This window comes from Vipera berus, assembly GCF_964194415.1.
Source record: "Vipera berus genome assembly, chromosome: 2".
In the NCBI taxonomy this organism is placed as follows: Eukaryota; Metazoa; Chordata; class Lepidosauria; order Squamata; family Viperidae; genus Vipera; species Vipera berus.
Genome location: NC_138203.1, coordinates 109,810,827 through 109,830,638, shown reverse-complemented (window position 1 = coordinate 109,830,638; position 19,812 = coordinate 109,810,827). Strand labels below are relative to the sequence as shown.

Below are 19,812 nucleotides of genomic sequence, written 5' to 3'. Positions count from 1 at the left end.
GGAAACTACCAAGTTGCTTAGCCTTATCTTTGACAATCCTCACTGAAAATCAAGAGATATGCTATAGATATAGAAGTTGTAGTTTGAAGAGCACAACTTTTAACCATATTGGTCTTGGGATTCTATACTATAAAAGGCATTTACAAAAAGAGAATCCAAAGAACACAAGGCAGACTCAGAAGAAGATGAAGAGACAACATCAAAGATACACGACAACAGCATCAAATAACAATGGTTGAGGCCACTAGAAGTGCAAGAATCAGAACTTTGTATCTCCCTTGGCACCCAAAGCAGTAAAAGAAAAAGTAAAAAAGGAGGAGGAAAGGCTGGATACTCACTGTATTGGCCAGGTGCACACAAACCTGTAGAGGAAAGCCAGACAGTCTGGGGGACCACTAGAAATAAAAACACATACTGGTTACAGAAGTATTGTCCCCATAAATCCATTAGTTAAACTGTTTTGTTTTTAAATCAAATTAATACAGCTGCCCCTCCAAAATAATTACCACAGCATATTACTGTAATTTCAAAGATATCTAAATCTAATATAAATCTTAAATACAACTTAATTCAGAGCTAAAAATAATTTGGCATTGAAAAGCTAGAAATCACATTTTTTCAGCTCTGTGTATATTTTTAAATAAATCCTTATATATTCCTTATTGTCAAATAAATTCCTAAGTATTTAACCTAATATCTTATTCTATATAAAATAGTGTATTCCCTCTCTGTAAGATATAAGATATCTCCATATATTCAAAAAAGATGATATACAGTCTGAGAGGAAATTTGGAGAGTACAGGGGAATTTGCTGGAAATCTTTTTAGATGAAATACATATATCTACATGTAGGAGAAAAAAATCATACATTTCTCCAGGGATAAATTACTTTTGATGAATTTAATAATTGAAAAATCTTTTATAGAATTTTGTTAACATAATTTGAGGTAATTGTTATTTTCTCAGCTTCAGTCTGAATGCTTACTATTATGAATCTTCCCCCCCCACTTGTTTTTTCTAGCATCTAGGGTAAACTTTTCACATATATTCTTACTCCCTTTACCCCCTTTGTTAGAAGCCACAATTTCTTTTTACCAAGATCTTTACTTTCCAACAGATTTAGAATGTCATTTTAATGTGTTTTTGAAGACATAGATTATGTATTAAATATTAGCTGACAAGTTAATTTATACAGATTTAGTAGCTTTTTTAAATCCTTTTTATAGAAAAGGACTCAAACACTCATTATCATGCATAAAGTACACCACATGGTTTATTAGTGATACTATCCATTCAATCATGTCCAAGGACTCACTCTCTCTACATTTTCCAATTTTGTACAGCTACTTTCAGTTGTGTTATGCTATGTCAGCTTTGATGGTATATATCAGGGGTCGGCAACCTAAAAAAGGAAAAGAGCCACTGGGAACCGGTTCCATCACAAATTAAAAAAAGTGGGAGCCGCGTGCGTGTGTCCATGCATGTGCATGCGCAAAGCAAGTTTTGCGCATGCGCAAAACGGTTTTTTTGCGCATGCGCGGACTCACGCGGTTGCCATTTTTTTAAAAAAGTGAGATGGAACCGGTTCCCGGTTGCCCGACGGCGACGGCCCGTCTGCAAAGCTACCGCTTTCGGCAGCTTTGCAGACGGGCCGCGGCAGCTTCCTCAAAGAGCAGCGCCCCTGCCCATTCTGAGGTGCGCACGCACCTCCCCAAACCTTTGGAGAGGTGCGCGCGTACCTCCACGCGAACGGGCAGAGGTGCCGCTCTTTGAGGAAGCTGTAGCGGCCCGTCTCCGAAGCTGCCGCTTTCGGCAGCTTCGGAGACGGGCCGCTACAGCTTCCTCAAAGAGCGGCATCTCTGCCTGTTCGCGCGGAGGTACGCGCGCACCTCTCCAAAGGTTTGGGGAGGTGCGCGTGCACCTCCGCCCATTCGGGGAGGTGCGCACGCACCTCTCCAAACGGGCGGTGCCACTCTCCATTTGGAGAGGTGCGCGTGCACCACTGCCCGTTCAAAGAGGTGCGCGCGCACCGGGCGGCTGGGAGCCGCAGGAGACGGCTCAAAGAGCCGCGGGTTGCCGACCCGTGGTATATATATACCCATCATGTTTTGGGAGGGCTGACCAGTGGTGGGATTCAAATATGTGAACAACTGCTTCTGTGTGGATGCCGATTCCGAAAGTCCATTCTGGGTGTGGGCAACAAAAAATTAGCTATCAGTTCTGCTGAACTGGTGCAAACTGGCTGAATCCCACCACTGGGCCTGACCCTTCCAAATATAATTGCCTTTTCCAGTTAGTTTGTCTGCAAGGCTCATATAAGTAATGCAGAATTTTGTGAATTTTGCCTTCCAGTTTGGTTTTATATACTCCAGTACTTGCTTGTCATCTTTACTGCCCAAGGAAAGCATTCAAGGGCTCTTTTGTTGAAGAGTTCCTGGGACAGCAAAGGGGCCCTCACATGCTTTTTTGCGCATGTTCAAAATGACCTCCAGACATGATGCCCATTTATATCTGCTCTTTTTGTCCTAAAGACAATTTTATAAAAAGGTATAAGCTTTCCTGAGATTCATGATATACTCAGAAAAGTTTGCATGTTTTCATAAAATGGATTAATTGGAAGTTAACTACACTCCTTCTGATTTTCTGCCACAACTCTCCTATAATGTCTACAGCGAAAAGTACCAGCCTGGGTAAGTGTACTCAGTTGTCGTCGTCGTCAGCCATTCAGTCGTGTCCGACTTTCAACCACTATACGGCTCAGCCCCTCTGTCTCTCACTGCCTCCTGCAGATAATCCATCCTACCAGAAATAGCATGGGTGGTGCGAATATCGCTCCTCAAACGTGCAATTGTCTTTAAGACCTCACTCACCACGTCCACAGGGGGATTCCTAGGTTTTTCAAAGCGGCCCGACCGTCGGCGGCAAAAAGCGGTGCCAGCAGCACCAGTAACACGCCGCACAAAACCTAAATAAAGCAGAACGAAAAGCGCAGCTCCCCAGGCCACTGTCGATAGTTGCCAGCCTTCGTCCTTCATGGCTCAGGTGGCTGGTGCGGCCTAGAAAAGGAAATCGGGAGAAAGCCGAAGGAAGAGAGAGTACGAAATGCTTCCCTCCGTCTCTCGCAGCTTTTTACTGGGTTGGAGGCGGAGCTTCATGAAAGCAGCTTTTTTTTGCCGTTTGTTAGGGAATCGGAATTTGATGCCTAGGCTTGGTATTTTTACGTAATTCCATCGCACAACATGCCTGAATAGCCGCCTGCTGAACGCCTCGATTTCGGTTAATCGCATGTTTGCGCCACTGGGGGAGATCTCCACCGACACCACTTTGAAGCTATAAAGAAATGATTTTGGTTAACAGAGACCCTGAGAGATTTTAAAAGATGTACACGTTTTTTTCGATTCTTCCTGGTTCGTCAACATACAACAGAATGTGTATGATTGGATTCTCATAATGTCATATCTGATTTTTTTTATGGTTTAGTGAGAGCAGAACAGTTTGATTTGCTGGGCAATTGTTTGCTGCAGGCACATTCCCTGAGGGGACAAAATTGTAAGTGATAAGTAATATCAACCGAGTCCCGCACAATTCCGCTCTGGTCCCGATGTTGCTAATATAGAAGTCCCTGAATGGCAAAAATCTTTAACGGCGGGGCGAAACTGCAGAGCAAAAAAGCTAGTCTTGCGTAGTTAGGGACCCAGCAAATGATTCTTACTTTTAATACGGGGCGTTCATTCTGTCCTGTTACACTGCTCCTTTCAAGCTCTTTTCAAGGTGAGTCCCGCCTACAGTTTCACTTGTTCATTTATCGGTGACCGATAAATGCCAAACATTTCGCTCGAATTTAGGGTGAGGAGGGGAGGTCACAAGATAAATCCATATGGTCTGAATTCACTCGACATAACAGGCTAAAATGTGGTTGGAGCTGATTATTTTTACTAAAAACTTACTACAACTTTGGGCGCGGATCGATTCAATACCCTTGGGTAGGGAATCTGCTAGGACGCGTCGTTGCTCTTGGGAAAACAACCCACAATCTTAATCCTATTACATTGTTTCAGATAGGGTTAATTTTAAGATTTAGTATTATTCAGTAATATTATACTGTATATACATAGGCAGAGAGTCAACAAGAAAATGCAAAGCAGCGTAAAAACAACCCCGCAGACAAAATATTTAAAGCCAGTGTGAGCAGCGTCAGAATGACGCTATTTCTAGAACACGCCCCGGTTCCGCAAAAGCCAATTACGGCGCGACGTTCTTTCTAACCAGCCAATCCATATAAGCCTGCCCATTACTTTCTTTCCGGTAACTGTTTAGGAAAGTGAAAATTGCTGAAGGAGGAGGGATCGGAGTTTGCTGCTTTGAGGCCTGTGTGATGTCTTGCTTTTTCCAAACTGTTTCTAACAAATACGGTTCCAGACAGGGAAGCGAAAGTATTAAAGAGGAGCAATTACGCCAATGGGGTTTGACAGGTAAGTTTCGTTTAGAGCTGTTTTTCCTAAAGATGGAATCCATAGATCAATTTAGTTAAACTATATTGACAAGCTAGTTGGTACTGGGGGCAGCCAGGGAATTGAATTAGTTCAATAAGAGCATGTTTTTATTTATATGCAAAAGGTATAAAAAGTAAGCAATGGTAATTAAGTACTGTATATTCAAAACTAGTTTCAGCCATCCCATCACTTGATGGGATTAATGTACAAAGTACATCGCCTGTTCAAAAAAACAGGTGATGTGAAGATAACCTAAAGTGAATAAGTACCTTGTTAATTCAATATTAAGTGGTTCAGATACTTCTGTAATTTTCCAAGTCAAGAATTTATATATTGATTGTTCAGAGGAAAGATGTATAAGTAATTATCTTCTTAAAAATACCTTGTCTTAAAAATGACAAATATATTGTCAGACTGACATTCCTATGTTTGGAATTTAAAAAGTAAGTTCCCTTGAATAGGTATGTTATTCCATAAATTAGATTGTTCTGCCTTTTAATAGTAAATTGTAGCTCCTCTCATTTTGCTCCCCTTCTAGCATATCAGTGAAAATAGTTATGTTTATTTAATTTATTTAATTTATTTTATTTAATTTGTATACCGCCCTTCTCCCGAAGGACTCAGGGCAGTGTACAGGGCAATAAATACCAAATACAGAATTTTGTTGTTGTTGTTGTTAGCTGCGAAGTCGTGTCCGACCCATCGCGACCCTATGGACAATATTCCTCCAGGCCTTCCTGTCCTCTACCATCTTCTGGAGTCCATTTAAGCTCACAGAATACAAAAATTAAAAACAGATTAAACCATAGTGCCCAAATACAATAAATAAATTACTTAAAAACAGTAATTAAAACCCCAAACCCATCAGACCAGGCCGGCTTGTTCAAATAAATAGGTTTTTAGGTCACGTCGGAAGGAGCGCAGGTCAGGAGCCATCCGGAGCTCAACCGGTAAACGGTTCCAAAGGTCAGGCGCGCCCACAGAGAACGCCCTCCCCCTGGGGGCCATCAGTCGGCATTCTGTGACCGGTGGCACCCTGATGAGGCCCTCTCTGTGGGAGCGCACTGGGCGGAGGGAAGTTGACGCTGGCCGCAGGTGCTCCCTTAGGTACTCTGGACCCATGCCATGTAGGGCTTTATAGGTCATTACCAGCACCTTGAATCTCACCTGGAAGGCAACTGGAAGCCAATGCAGCTCGCGGAGCAGAGGTGTAACATGGGAGTATCGGGAGACCCCCAACACAACTTGCGCGGCTGCATTCTGCACCAGTTGGAGCCTCCGAGTGGTCCTCAAGGGCAGCCCCATGTAGAGAGCGTTGCAGTAGTCTAACCGAGAGGTCACAAGCACATGAGTGACTGTACGCAAGGCATCCCGGTCTAGATAGGGCCGCAACCGGCGCACCAGGCGAACCTGGGCGAAGGCCCCCCTAGTCACAGTTACTATATGATCTTCTAAAGAAAGCTGTGAATCTAGGAGGACTCCCAAGTTGCGAGCCCTATCTACGGGGGGTAATAACTCACCCCCCATAGTAAGAGATGGAATGATCTGAGTTTCCCGAGATGCCAGCACGCACAGCCACTCAGTCTTGTCCAGGTTGAGCCGAAGCCTTATGTTGACATAAGTTCTAAGAAAATGACCATAATCAAAGTTTAATGTCTAATTCATTAGATGAATTGTATTTCAAACAAGTTAAGAGTTCCTATGCAATAGTTTTCCTTTTTTATTTTTTAGACATTCATCTGCATCCCTATCAGATAGAAGGTGTAAACTGGATGATACGCTGCTATGAAACTGGGCATGGCTGTATTCTGGGTGATGAAATGGGATTGGGGAAGACTTGCCAGGTATTTGTCTTTCTGTATGAAATGTATGACTTCCTAATTGTCAAAAGAAAAATGAATATCATTATGTGTGATACATAAATTCAAAATATTTTTAATTCTATTTCAGACTATTTCTCTGCTTGTTTTTTTGAGTGGGAGGCTTCATAGGAGACCTTTTTTGATACTTTGCCCTCTCTGTGTGTTAAACAACTGGAGGGATGAATTAAAAAGGTAAACATTTCAAAAGTTTTACATTTCTTGAAGCACATTCTGGCAAGTTTCAAATGTAATTTGTGAGCTTCCCAGAGTCAGTTTGGGCAGTGCCTAAACACAGAATTGTTACAAATTATATACTGTGCCTGTTGATAATAGGAATCTGGTAGCATATTTCCAACTTACATTTTATTAAAACCTTTTGTGAGCTGTAATTCACTTCATCAGATGTATAGATGAAGTGCATGAGTCTATGGTGAAGTGAGCTAAGCTTTTAAACATTTGTTAGTTGGAAAAGTGCTCCCTATACTTTCTCTAATTTTTTTTGTTTTGCTTATAAGGAGGAATATAGTAAAATTTGGATTGAGAAAAATGATGCAGAATGTGGTACAACACATTTCTTTTAAATGCAGTTGTCTACAAATTTAGCCATAGCATTCCATTACCTAGGTCTGTCTCTAAAAGATAATTATTTTCAGAAATTTTCTGTGTTATGATAAGAGGTACTTTGCACACAAAATGACAGGTTTTGTCTCTGGCATCACAGAATAGAAAGCATTGGAATAAGTAAACCAATGCAGTTTGTACATTTATAATTCTGATTAGAAGAGAGATATTGATCAATAACTCTTTTAAACATTCAAAAAAGGTTTTCTCCATGCCTTTCCACTGTGATATATTCAGGAGGCAAAGAAGAAAGAGCTGAACTGCAGCAGGATTTGAAAGCAAATCATGGTTTCCACATTCTGCTGACTACTTATGAGGTATATCATTAGTATTTATGACTACATATTTCAATAATTTGACTGTTTTAATTTGACCAGTCTCCATGTCCACCATAATATTCATGATCTGTATTTTGCTGGTCTATGACCGTATTAAAAAATTGATTGATTGAATCTGTATCTAGAGGTCTGTGAATAGATAGGTTTCTTTGACCTGTTGGAAGTTTTAGTACTGGAACGTTTTCTCTGAGTATGCTTCTATATAATTAAGTATTACCTTAGATTTTAATTATGCAAGTTTAAATTAAAATGCAAAAGGACAACTATTGGAGGAAATATGTTGCAAAATATGAAAATCTTATAAGAGGAAGGGAGCAAATGATTGACCCATTCTGTCTTCCTTATGAGAATTCTGCTTTCATAGATATAAATTATTTCTGCAATAATTTCTCTGAAAATTAAACTTGTCCTCAATTGAAATTATTCTGTAGAGTCTTTTTCCTGTAATCATTAAGGTCAGATAAATTGTTTTATTTTTACATTCATCTAATTAAGGCCAGATGTACTAGTAGATTGATGGGGAAGGAAAAGCTCTGTATATCCTTTTTCCATATAACACAAATAGATGGATGTGAAAAAATCCAGATATTCAAAAAAGCAGATTATGAGCTTGTTGAAATCAGATTATAGAATACCTATAGTTATTAAATTTGGTTTGCTCAACTTAAACTTTTCCTGGGGAAAAAACAATTTGAGAATCTTTCAGTTGACTATGCTTAAACTAAACTTTAAAATAACTATCTGGTCTCTAATCTATCCAGCTGTGGTTCATACATTATACTAAGCAGGTTTTTTTTAATACTGGTGAAACATAAATCCAGACCAAAATGGCTAGATTCGCACAGTTGTGAAAGAACACAGACAATAATGATTGAAATTCTTTGAGCAGCAATTTGTATTTATTTTACTAATTTACTAATAAACCATAATTTCTGGTGGAAATGAAATATGAAGCTAGAATTCTGATGCTTTGAAAGTGACACCAAATGGAACAAACTCCTGACTATAGGAGGAGGTGAATGGAAAAGGACTGCATACAACGTATTTAGGAACATTGTCATTCATGTCTCTTGACCATAGAATTACAGGGCTAGAAGGGACCTTGGAGGTCTTCTAGTCCAACCCCCTGCCCAAGGCAGAAGAGACTTTATTGCATCCCAAATGGCTGTCCAACCTCTTCCTCAGGATCTCCAGCAATGGAGCACACAGAACCGTTCCATTGATTAATTGTTCTCAAGAAATTCTTCCTTAGTTCCAGATTGAATCTCTCTTTAACAAGCTTCTACTCATTGCCTTTTGTCCTGTCCTCATGTGTTTGAAGAATAAGTCAACCCTCTGTTCTCTGTAGCCCCTCAAGTACTGGAAGACAGCTGCCATGTCACCCCAATCGGATGCAGCATTCCACACATGGCCTCACTAGTATTATAGAGTGATACTATCACTACTCATGATAATAATGCTATCCCTCTGTTGATGGAGCCCATGCATTGGCTTTCTTTCTTTCTTTCTTTCTTTCTTTCTTTCTTTCTTTCTTTCTTTCTTTCTTTCTTTCTTTCTTTCTTTCTTTCTTTTTTTTTTTAATTATTCAATTGCTTATATGAATAAAGCACAGTTGAGTTTCATATGCAACCATCATTTCTTTAAAACAAACATGTAAACTTACAGTATAAACAAACCTTTTCTTTTGGTTACAGATGTGCCTCAAAGATGCAGCTTTTCTAAAATGGTGAGGACACTGAGTACAAATATGTTTTCAACACAAAAGCTATTTAGGGCCAGTTATAAATGAATAATTGTTTCAAAATGAAGGCTTACGAAGATTGTATTCTTTTTGTGCTTTATCTACTCTTACAAAAATTGTATCCTTTTTGTGCTTTATCTATTTGAATCAGTTACTGGGGAGAAGGGAAGACAGGTGGTAATTTTTTGCATTAGTTGGTACACATTAATATAATATATAAAATAAAGACAATTATTCAAATATGACCAAGGAGAAGGAAACCTTATATAGTATTTCTCAAAGTTTCTGAGCTTCTAAATAAAACTTTAATATCTTAAATCTTAATTAATCTCACTCCCTCTATGTGAATAAATTGAGCAAACAATAGATCTGAATGCATTATATTTCTGGTCTTTCTTTATGTTCAGTTTTAACTGGACTTGTCTTGTTGTGGATGAAGCTCAGAGACTGAAGAATCAGGAATCATTGCTTCATAAAACATTATCTGAGGTAAAAGAATATTACATTTTGTTTTGTTCATATGTTAGAGGATGAATATTTTGTAATTGCCTTCTTGGTCATTTGGGGGGATTTCAGTTTCTTGGTTATCTTTAAGGGCTCAACTGAATAACAGCATATTTCTAGTTTAATGTGAGGAGACATCCAATTTGAGTTTAAGATAAATTAATAAGAAAAATCAATAAGAAAAGAAGCAACATTAACATTAACTTTAAAATATTCAGCTTATGTCTGGAATAAAAACACAATTTTCTCAGAAGACACAAGTTTTCCAACTTTACTAAAAAGGGAATGGATCCTAACCTCTACATTTGATACTAATTGCAAAATAATATTGCAAGATTCCAAATCATGTCCCCACATCCCTTCCCACTACTACCTTATATCTACCAACTTACATGTGTGGGTCGGATAGTTACATACAATTAATCGAATTCTTCCCTTCAGCAGTGTCTAAACTATACACAGACAGAAATTTTATTTTGGTCATTGTGCAATAAAAATATATTTGATAAATACAAAGCAAAATTAACCCTAGCATCAATTGGTGATCATTTGTGAGTAAAGATTGCACATAATGTAACAATGTTGCTACTTTTAAACAGATTTATCCCTGGTTGTCTAACAAATAATGCAAAAAGTAAATGCTAAACAACAGAACATCTTTTAGTATTCAACAGATTTCCATCTCCTGCTGACTGGTACTCCAATTCAGAACAATCTTCAAGAGTTATATTCCATGCTTGCTTTTATTGAACCAGTTATATTTCCCAAGGAACTGGCAGAAGAATTTGTTTGCTATTACCATGAAATTGAAAAAGACACTGAAACAGGCAAGTAGAAAGTTGAGATTGATTGCAGAATGTGAATAGTTGGGATTCAGGTTTCTTTTTTTATTATGCTACTGTTGTTGCACTTGAACCAAAAATACTCCAATTTTTAATTAAGAATTAAAAATGATATCATGGACCTCATCTTTGTGCTGTTTCTTTTTTCATTAATGTTATAAAAGATGCTTAGGGTGGTTTTTTTACTTTTTAATTTATGCAACTACATACAGCTGTATACAGTTGCTGCCCTGGGGAAATACAAAGTCTCTTAGGCAAGCTTATTTTTAAGTACAGATAGTCCTCAGTTAATGACTGTAATTGGCACTGAATACTTCATTGCTAAGCAATACGGTCACCATGCTGACTTAACTGCAATTCTGGTTGTAGTAATTAAGCAAATTAAGCACACTATCACGTGACCCCAACTTGTACTTCCTGCGGGCTCCCACATTGAATTTGTTTTTTGGAAGCCAGCAGTGAAGGTCACAAATGGTCATCACACAACTATTAACACACTGCATCTGTTGTAATTTCAATCATATGATTGTGGGGACACTGTGACCACTGCAATTTTGAGGACTGGCTATAAGCTTCTTTGTTCAGTACTGTCATAACTTAGTATTTGTCCCAAGGACCACCTAAAAGGTACTGAATTTGGTCCATACTTGAGAAAAAGTTCAGACTACAGTAAGATTATGGATCATTATTGCATGCATAATTAGTGCTGGGAATCTAAATGACACATTTAATATGTTTTAATATAACACTTGTGTATTGGTAGTAACAACATGCATAGTTCCCCATACAACAGCTTTCATCAGCCTTATGTCATACTGCTGAATCATGGAATTCTTAAAATGACCAGTTGAAATTAGGGAAATTTATAGTTGTTAATTTTTGTAACCCTATTAATTTTAGTGGATTTATCCTTAAATGAGACTACTATAGTTTTCAGTCATACCAATTATAGCCATAAGTTATATGTTTGCTATATGAAGCTCTTTTTAAAGTATCAAATCACACAATCTCATGTGTTAAGGTCAGTAGCCATTAAATAAATAAGCTAAAATCTAAAATAGTCAATTATCTGTAATACTCATATAATCACACACATTACCCAGGAAATGTACTGAAACTAGCTAAAATGTGCCTTAGCCTAATGATACTGGCATTAAAGTGTAGAAAATATAAAGAATAAATGCATAGAACATATGGTGCCCTGATTTGTTAATCTAATTATGTGATATGCCAGTCTTACAATACTGTACCTCTATTTCATTTACTGTACATCTCTCTTTTGTTGTGTCAATTGAATAAATTGATTGTGGATGATTGATGGCTTATTTGAAATGGCCAGACCTTTTTCACCTTCTACTTCAAGTTGAGAAAGTGTTTCTGTCAGGACCCACCCCAATCCATATCTTAGGAAATAAGAACTCTTGGATCCAAGTTTGTCCAAAAGGAAAAGTTTACTAGGATGAGATTGGTTGTGGCAATACAAGACGGGATCTGACATTGAGTTACATTTCAATACTATATAAAGCATTCCCAGTTCAAACCCGCCCCCCAAATATTTAACCTTTTTAACTATTTCAAATCCCATTAGTTTTTCTAAAGCAACCTTTTGTTCTATAGTCATATTTTTAGACAATATCTTAGTTTTTTGTCTATTTACCTTAAATCCAGAAACTTGTCCATATTGTAAAATTATTTCCATTAAATCCAAAACTGATTGAATTGGTTGACTTAACGTAATAACCAAGTCATCTGCAAACGCCCTCAGTCTATAATCTTGATCTCTAATTTTAATTCCCTGTATTTTCTTTGAATTACGTATTTTAATCAATAATATTTCCAATGTTAAAACAAACAACAATGGTGATAATGGACATCCCTGTCTTGTACCCTTTTCAATTTTACAAGCTTCTGATAAGCTACCATTAATTATTATTTGAGCTGTTTGTTTGTGATATATAGCCCTAATAGGTTGTAGAAACTTATCCCCAAACTGCATCTTCTCTAACACCTTAAATAAAAATTGCCAATTCAATTGATCAAAAGCTTTTTCAGCGTCCAAAAAAATCAGCACTGCAGGGACTTGGTTATTTCTTTCTAAATATTCTAATACATTTACAATGTGTCTCACGTTATTTTTCATTTGCCTACCACTTATAAATCCTGTTTGATCGGTATAAATCATTTGTTGCATAACCTTCATCAATCTATTTGCTAAAATTTTTGCAAATATCTTATAATCAGTATTTAACAACGATATAGGTCTATAATTTTTGGTTTGTACAGGATCTTGATCTTCCTTTGGAATCAACGTTATAAATGCTGTTTTCCATGATGGGGGTACCTCCCCTCCAGATTGAATCATTCTAAACAGTTCTTTTAAAGGTTCCACCATCTCTAATTGTAAATTTTTATGATAAGTAGCAGTCAATCCATCTATCCCAGGTGCCTTTCCTACTTTTAATTGTTTAATTGCTAAAATAATTTCTTCAGTGGTTATCAATTGATACATCTCTTTCCGTTGCTCTTGTGTGAGCGCCGGGATCTTCACTCCTTGCAGATAACTATCTATATCTACAACTTGACTATCCCTTGCATACAACTTTGAATAAAATTCAACAAAGGCCTTTTTAATAAGATTTTGCTGAAATACTTCTTTACCCCTATATTCTATCTTGTCTATATGACGAGATCTTTGTTTTTTCCTTAATAAGTAAGCTAACCACCTACCAGATTTATTTGCATTATTAAAAATATGATGTTTTTTTTTTTTGCCGGCTCCAAAGATGGCGGACGTGCTAGGGAGAGCTCCGTAACCCCCCAGTGGTAAGGCGTCCCCCCAGGAGCCCCCCAGGGATGTCATCAAACCCCTGGAGTGGGGTCAGAAGTTTGGGCAGCTGAGTTGGGCAATGTGCCGCCCGCTGCCTCCCCGCATCAGCTGTAGGGGTGCCGGGACATCTCCCCCCCACCGCCTGGGCCGTTGGCGGCCGTTTTAAATGGGGCCAACATCTTCGCTCTGCCTCAGCCGCCTGATCTACTCCGGGCGGCGGCGGCATCTCCGAAGGATCAAAGGAGACGCTGCAGATCATCTGTGAGGCGGAGGCGACGGCGAGGACAACAGCGGCGGTGAGAGCGAGAGAGAGATCATCTTCCCCAGGGGGCTTAAAACAGCGGTGGCGGTGGCGGCGTGGCATCTCCGGCCCGCCCCCTGAGCCGCTGCAGCTGTACAACCTCTGAAGTGAGACCGGCGCCTCCGCGCTACCACGGCTCCCTGATCCGCTCCCGGGCAGCGGCGGCGTCTCCGAGGATCAGAGGAGGCGCCGCGGATCAGCTGGGCGTCGGAAGCGGCGGCAACGGAGACGACGGCGGCCGGGACTGCTTCTCCAGGCCCAGTCGATCACCTTCCCAGGGGCCTGACAGCGGCGGTAGCGCTGGCGGCGTGGCGTCTCTGGCCCGCCCCCTGAGCCGCTGCTGCCGTTGCAACCATCCTGAGCGAAGCCGGAGTTGCTGTTCTGCCTCGGCCGCCTAATCTGCTCCTGGATAGCGGCGGCGTCTCCGAGGGTTCAAAGGAGACGCCGCAGACCAGCTGTACGACGGAAGCGGCAGCAACGAAGACGCGGGCGGTGAGACAGCTTCTCTGGGCCCCGGTCGACCGTCCTCCGAGGGGCCTTGACAGCGGCGCTAGCAGCAGCGGTGTGGCGTCTCCGGTCCGCCCCCTGAACCGCTGCAGTCATCTTGAGTGGGGTCGGTGCCTTGTTCTTCTTCGACCACCTAGGGCTGCTCCTAGGCGGCGGTGCCTCCGAAAGATCCACACCAAAGGAGACGCTGGGCAATGGACGCGGTGTAGCGTCTCCGGCCTGCACCCTGAGCCGTTGCAGCCGTCCCGAATGGGTGCCGATGACTCCTCTATGCCCTGGCCCCCACAACCGTTCTCCTGGGCGGCGGCGGCGTCTCCAAGGGATCAAAGGAGGCGCCGCGGACCAACTGTACGGCGGCAACGAAGGCGAGGGCGGCGATGACAGCCTCTCTGGGTCCCGGTCGACCGTTTTTGCCCAGGAGCCTTTGACAGCGGCGGTAGCGGCGGCGGCGAGGCATCTACGGCCCACACCCTGAGCCACCTTCTACGAGGCACCTTGAACGGAGACGGCAACAGCAGCGACATGACACCAGGGACTCCCATACCTCTGGGAGGTCACGCTCCGGACGGTCCCCAACCAATAGGGGCCTATGGAGCTGCGGCCGGGAACAACGCCCAGAGTATCAGGGAGGAATCTGTTTGGGCGGCTGAACCACCAAAGCCGACGCCAGTTAATGATTCCCTCCACCTTGCCTTCTGCCCACTCTCAACCATCCTTGCCCACTCTCTCCCCACAGGACATGACGGGCCTGGGTGCAAGCCACGGTGGCAGAGTGGCTTGGCCTTACACCTGCAACCCCATAGAGGTGGGAGCTCTATGGGGTATGCTCCACCCAGAGTACATTCTGGACCACCCCCGGAAGCAGAGTCACAACCCATCATGAGAGGATGAGGAGTGGCCTGCTTCTGGGGTTCGCCCTGCCAAGTGGCAGTGGCAGGGTGACGGTCCAGAAACCCACCTACCCGGCTTGACCCTCCTGCAAATTCACCATCCAGGGGACTGCCTTCCCGGAACCCCTTGTGACTTTGCTCCTTCAATACTCCAGCACAGTACTGCACGCCCTCAGGGGTTCCCCCCTCTCCTGGGTGCGACCCGCCTGCACTACACCCAATCTCGATGACGGGCCCGACCACTGGGCCTCTGAGAGATGGCCGGGCAGGGTCAGGGGCCTCCAGCATAAGCCCAACAAGAGGCCCCTGATTAAGTTCTTAGTTAAGTTTTTTGTGGGGTTAGGGAGGGGGGTGGGAGAAGATTATGGTTGCTCGGGAAAGGCACGCCTTCCAGCCACCATAACGCAGGCCAGGCCTACGACCATTCGCGACGGTGTAAAACGAGGACCAGTCGCCGATAATACCCAGTGGCGTACGGACAAACAGCCCATTCCCAGGATGGTGGGGAACGGCAGAAGGTGCACAAACAGAGGGCCGTATCGTCACCGGGAGTTTCATCTCCGCTCTGTACAAGCGGTGAGACGCTCCGACCCTCTGTACTTCCCCGGAGGACCCGGGAGCGAAGGCGTGCAGCCTCCTATGCTAAGGCTGGTCTACCTGAATGCCAGGTCCATAGCTAACAAAGCTCACCTTGTTCGTGACCTAGTGGAGAGCGAGCATGCGGACCTGGCTTGCATCACGGAAACCTGGCTGGGCCCAGAGGGTGGTGTCCCCCTGGTTGACCTCTGCCCGCCAGGTTTCCAGGTGCTGCACCAGCCTTGGACTCATGGGAGGGGCGGGGGAGTGGCAGTTATCATCAGGGAGTCCCTTAGCCCGCGAGAGACCACCGTCCCTCAGATGGTCGGGTGTGAGTCTCTCCTACTGAGATACGGCCCGGGGGCGCAGTTGGGCCTGCTGCTGGCGTACCTACCACCTAATCGTGCAGCGGCGGCCCTGCCCGAGCTACTCGATGTCCTCTCAGGGTTGGTGGTTGAATTCCCAAAACTCATGGTCTTGGGCGACTTTAACCTACCGTCCCTGGGAGGATCGTCCGAACTGGCTCGGGAGTTCATGGCTTCCATGGCGGCCATGGACCTGTCGCAAATAATTTCTGGACCGACTCATGAGAGAGGCCACACCCCAGACTTGGTGTTCTTGTCTGGACGGTGGCGTGATGATATCGGTGGGGGTGCCACGACTGTTACGCCCCTGTCATGGACCGATCACCACCTCCTGCGGCTAGACTTCCCCTTTGCCACCCCCCACCGTGGGTGCACGGTGCCAGCCAGATGGTACCGCCCTAGGCGCCTAATGGACCCTGATAGTTTCCAGGCAGCGCTTGGGGACGCACATGCACTCCCTGCTCACAGCTCGGCGGATGCCTTAGTGGAAGCCTGGGAAAAGGCAGCCACGGAGGCTCTGGACCGAGTTGTACCCTTGCGGCCTCTGACCCGGCGCAGATCCCAGCGAGCCCCATGGTTCACCGCGGAGCTCCGGGAGATGAAGCGCCGGAGACGGGGCCTAGAGAGCCGTTGGAGATCCAGTCGACCCGAATCCGACCGATTGCGATTAAGAATCCTCACCAGGTCTTATCTCGCTGCGATAAGGGTGGCAAAATCCAACTACTTTTCCACCCTCATCGCGTCCGCAGATAATCGCCCGGCTGCCTTGTTCAGGGTGACTCGCTCCCTACTGAACCAAGAGGTGAGGGAGGAACCCTTGCAGGGTCGAGCCGAGGAATTCGGTCAATATCTGCTGGATAAAATTGCTCGGATTCGAACCGGCCTGGACTCCAACTGGGCTGAGCTGGAAGAACAAGACATGGACAGTCTTGTCGACGTCATCTGGGAGGAATTTGATCCTGTGACTCCTAAGGAAGTGGACAGGATTATGAGGAGGTTGAGCTCCTCCACATGCTTACTGGACCCGTGCCCTTCCTGGCTGGCTTATGCAGCTCGAGAAGGGACACGAGGCTGGTTCCTGGCGGTCATCTCTGCTTCTCTCAGTGAGGGTCACTTCCCCACCACCTTGAAGGAGGCGGTGGTGAGACCTCTCCTCAAGAAGCCCACCTTGGACCCATCCTCATTGAATAACTTTCGTCCAGTCTCCAATCTTCGCTTCCTTGCGAAGGTTGTTGAGAGCGTGGTGGCGCACCAACTTCCTCAGATCCTGGATGAAGCGGTTTATCTAGACCCGAACCAATCGGGCTTCAGGCCGGGCTACAGCATGGAGACGGCATTGGTCGCTCTGATGAATGATCTCTGGAGAGCCCGGGACAGGGGCCATTCCTCTGTCCTAGTCTTATTAGACCTCTCGGCGGCTTTCGATACCATCGACCATGGTATCTTGCTGCGACGCCTCAGGGGACTGGGAGTGGGAGGCACGGTTCTGCGTTGGTTCTCCTCCTTTCTCCAGGGTCGCTCGCAGTCGGTGCTGGCAGGGGGACAGAGGTCGACCCCGAGGCCTCTCGCTTGCGGAGTCCCCCAGGGGTCGGTCCTCTCGCCTCTCCTGTTCAACATCTACATGAAACCGCTGGGTGAGATCATTCGCAGCTTTGGAGTAGGGTACCATCAGTATGCTGATGACACCCAGCTTTTCATCTCAACTCCAAACAACATCAGTGATGCCCTCGACGTAATGTCCCGCTGCCTGAAAGCGGTCCGGGAATGGATGGGGAGGAACAGGCTTCAACTGAACCCGGACAAGACTGAATGGCTGTACGTACCGGCAAGCCAGGATACTTAGAACATCCCATCCCTTAACATCGGGGACAAGTTACTACCCCCTGTTGATAGGGCCCGCAACCTGGTTGTCCTCCTAGACTCGCAGCTCTCCCTGGAAGATCACATAGGAGCTGTGACCAAGGGGGCCTTCTCCCGGGTTCGACTAGTTCGCCAACTACGGCCTTATCTGGACCTGGATGCCTTACGTACAGTCACCCATGCCCTTGTGACCTCTCGCCTAGACTACTGTAACGCTCTCTACATGGGGCTGCCCTTGAGATCCACTCGGAAGCTTCAACTGGTGCAAAGTGCAGCGGCACGGACACTCTTGGGAGCCTCCCGATACTCCCATATCACACCTCTCCTCCGTGCGCTGCACTGGCTTCCGGTTGCCTTCCATGTGAAGTTCAAGGTGCTAACAATGACATACAGAGCCCTACATGGCATGGGTCCGGACTACCTACGGGAGCACCTTCTGCCAATGTCAGCACCCCACCGTCCTGTGCGCTCCCACAGAGAGGACCTCCTCAGGGTGCCACCGCTCAAGGAATGTCGGCTGGTGGCCCCCAGGGGGAGGGCATTCTCAGTGGGTGCGCCAGCTCTCTGGAACTGCTTGCCAACCGAAATCCGGATGGCCCCCGACCTCCGCACCTTCCGGCGCGACTTAAAAACTTACCTGTTCCAGCAGTCCGGCCTGGCCTGATAGCTCTAATTGGGGTCCCAGTTTGTTTTTACTATTGTTTTTCACTATTGTTCAATCTGTATACCTACCTTACTCTGTACACCGCCCCGAGTCCCTCGGGAGAAGGGCGGTTTATAAAAACAAATAAATAAATAAATAAATAAATAAATCTTAAGTTAGTTGCCACCTGGTCCATCATTAACATATCAAACTGACTTCTTAACAAATTAATTGATTCTTTTAGCCTCTTATCAGATGGATCCATAGTAAAGGCTTTCTCTTTCCTCTTTATTTCCTCCTCTATTTCTTTACGCTTAAATTCCATTCTACGTCTATATTTATTATTCAAATATATCAAGACACCTCTTATGTAAACTTTACTTGCATCCCATACCATTTCAATAGAGGTGCTTTTGTGCATATTCATAATAAAAAATTCTTTCATCTGCTTTTTACATTCTTCCACATTTTCTACATATCTAAATAAATTTTCATTTAATCTCCAAGATCTTCTATCACCATTACCCTTATCCAATTCCATCCAAACTGGACTATGATCCGATAAAGTTCTTGGACATATCTTGATCTTCTTAATCCTAGAAAAGAAATCATTAGTAATCAATATAAAATCAATCCTCGAAAAAGATTGATGTCTGTCAGAAGAAAAGTAAAATCCTTTTCATCCGCGTTTCTTTCTCTCCAAATGTCTCTCAATTCCAAATCATCTTTCAAATCAAAAAAAGATCTAGTCAATCTAGCATGATTAGGAGTATTTTTTAAAAAATCTTTCTTGTCCTTCTGCATGTCCATCACACCATTCCAGTCTCCCATTAAAATACAAGACTTGTAGTCCCATTGAATTATTTTGTTATGAAGCAATTTATAAAATTCTTCTTGTTGTTGGTTAGGAGCATATGTTCCAATTAAAAGTATTTTCTTCCCTTCAATCAAAAGTTCAATAATAATATATCTTCCTTATATATCTGCTTCTATTAATTTGGCTATCAAACCCTTCTTCACATATATTACTACACCATTTTTCTTCTTTGGAGCATCGAAAAAGATTGATGTCTGTCAGAAGAAAAGTAAAATCCTTTTCATCCGCGTTTCTTTCTCTCCAAATGTCTCTCAATTCCAAATCATCTTTCAAATCAAAAAAAGATCTAGTTAATCTAGCATGATTAGGAGTATTTTTTAAAAAACCTTTCTTGTCCTTCTGCATGTCCATCACACCATTCCAGTCTCCCATTAAAATACAAGACTTGTAGTCCCATTGAATTATTTTGTTATGAAGCAATTTATAAAATTCTTCTTGTTGTTGGTTAGGAGCATGTTGTTGTTGTTAGCTGCGAAGTCGTGTCCGACCCATCGCGACCCTATGGACAATATTCCTCCAGGCCTTCCTGTCCTCTACCATCTTCTGGAGTCCATTTAAGCTCACG

At 43.5% G+C, this 19,812-nt stretch overlaps 2 protein-coding genes across 17 annotated transcripts in view; one reads left to right on the top strand and one right to left on the bottom strand.

Annotated features, from left to right (window-relative positions):
- Window positions 1-3,125, bottom strand: part of LOC308662530 (uncharacterized protein) — a 60,639-nt gene extending 57,514 nt beyond the window's left edge. For all 13 annotated transcript variants that reach the window (XM_081318445.1, XM_081318446.1, XM_081318436.1 and 10 more), the window contains exons 1-2: window positions 2,871-3,125; window positions 339-395 (exon numbers count right to left, since the gene is read on the bottom strand). In XM_081318445.1, coding sequence (XP_081174571.1) covers window positions 339-395; window positions 2,871-3,035 — 222 coding nt within the window. In that variant the 5' untranslated portion in view covers window positions 3,036-3,125. The remainder of the gene's footprint in view (window positions 1-338; window positions 396-2,870) is intronic.
- A 1,197-nt stretch (window positions 3,126-4,322) lies between these two features.
- CHD1L (chromodomain helicase DNA binding protein 1 like) overlaps window positions 4,323-19,812 on the top strand; it is a 74,661-nt gene continuing 59,171 nt past the window's right edge. For 3 of the 4 annotated variants that reach the window (XR_014025196.1, XR_014025197.1, XR_014025198.1), the window contains exons 1-7: window positions 4,323-4,472; window positions 6,225-6,337; window positions 6,444-6,547; window positions 7,179-7,293; window positions 9,009-9,040; window positions 9,463-9,544; window positions 10,224-10,386. Coding sequence is in view for 1 of the 4 variants with exons in the window: in XM_081318248.1 (XP_081174374.1) it covers window positions 4,376-4,472; window positions 6,225-6,337; window positions 6,444-6,547; window positions 7,179-7,293; window positions 9,009-9,040; window positions 9,463-9,544; window positions 10,224-10,386 (706 nt within the window). In the remaining 3 variants the exon portion in view is untranslated. The remainder of the gene's footprint in view (window positions 4,473-6,224; window positions 6,338-6,443; window positions 6,548-7,178; window positions 7,294-9,008; window positions 9,041-9,462; window positions 9,545-10,223; window positions 10,387-19,812) is intronic. The other variant, XM_081318248.1, reaches the window with a different exon arrangement.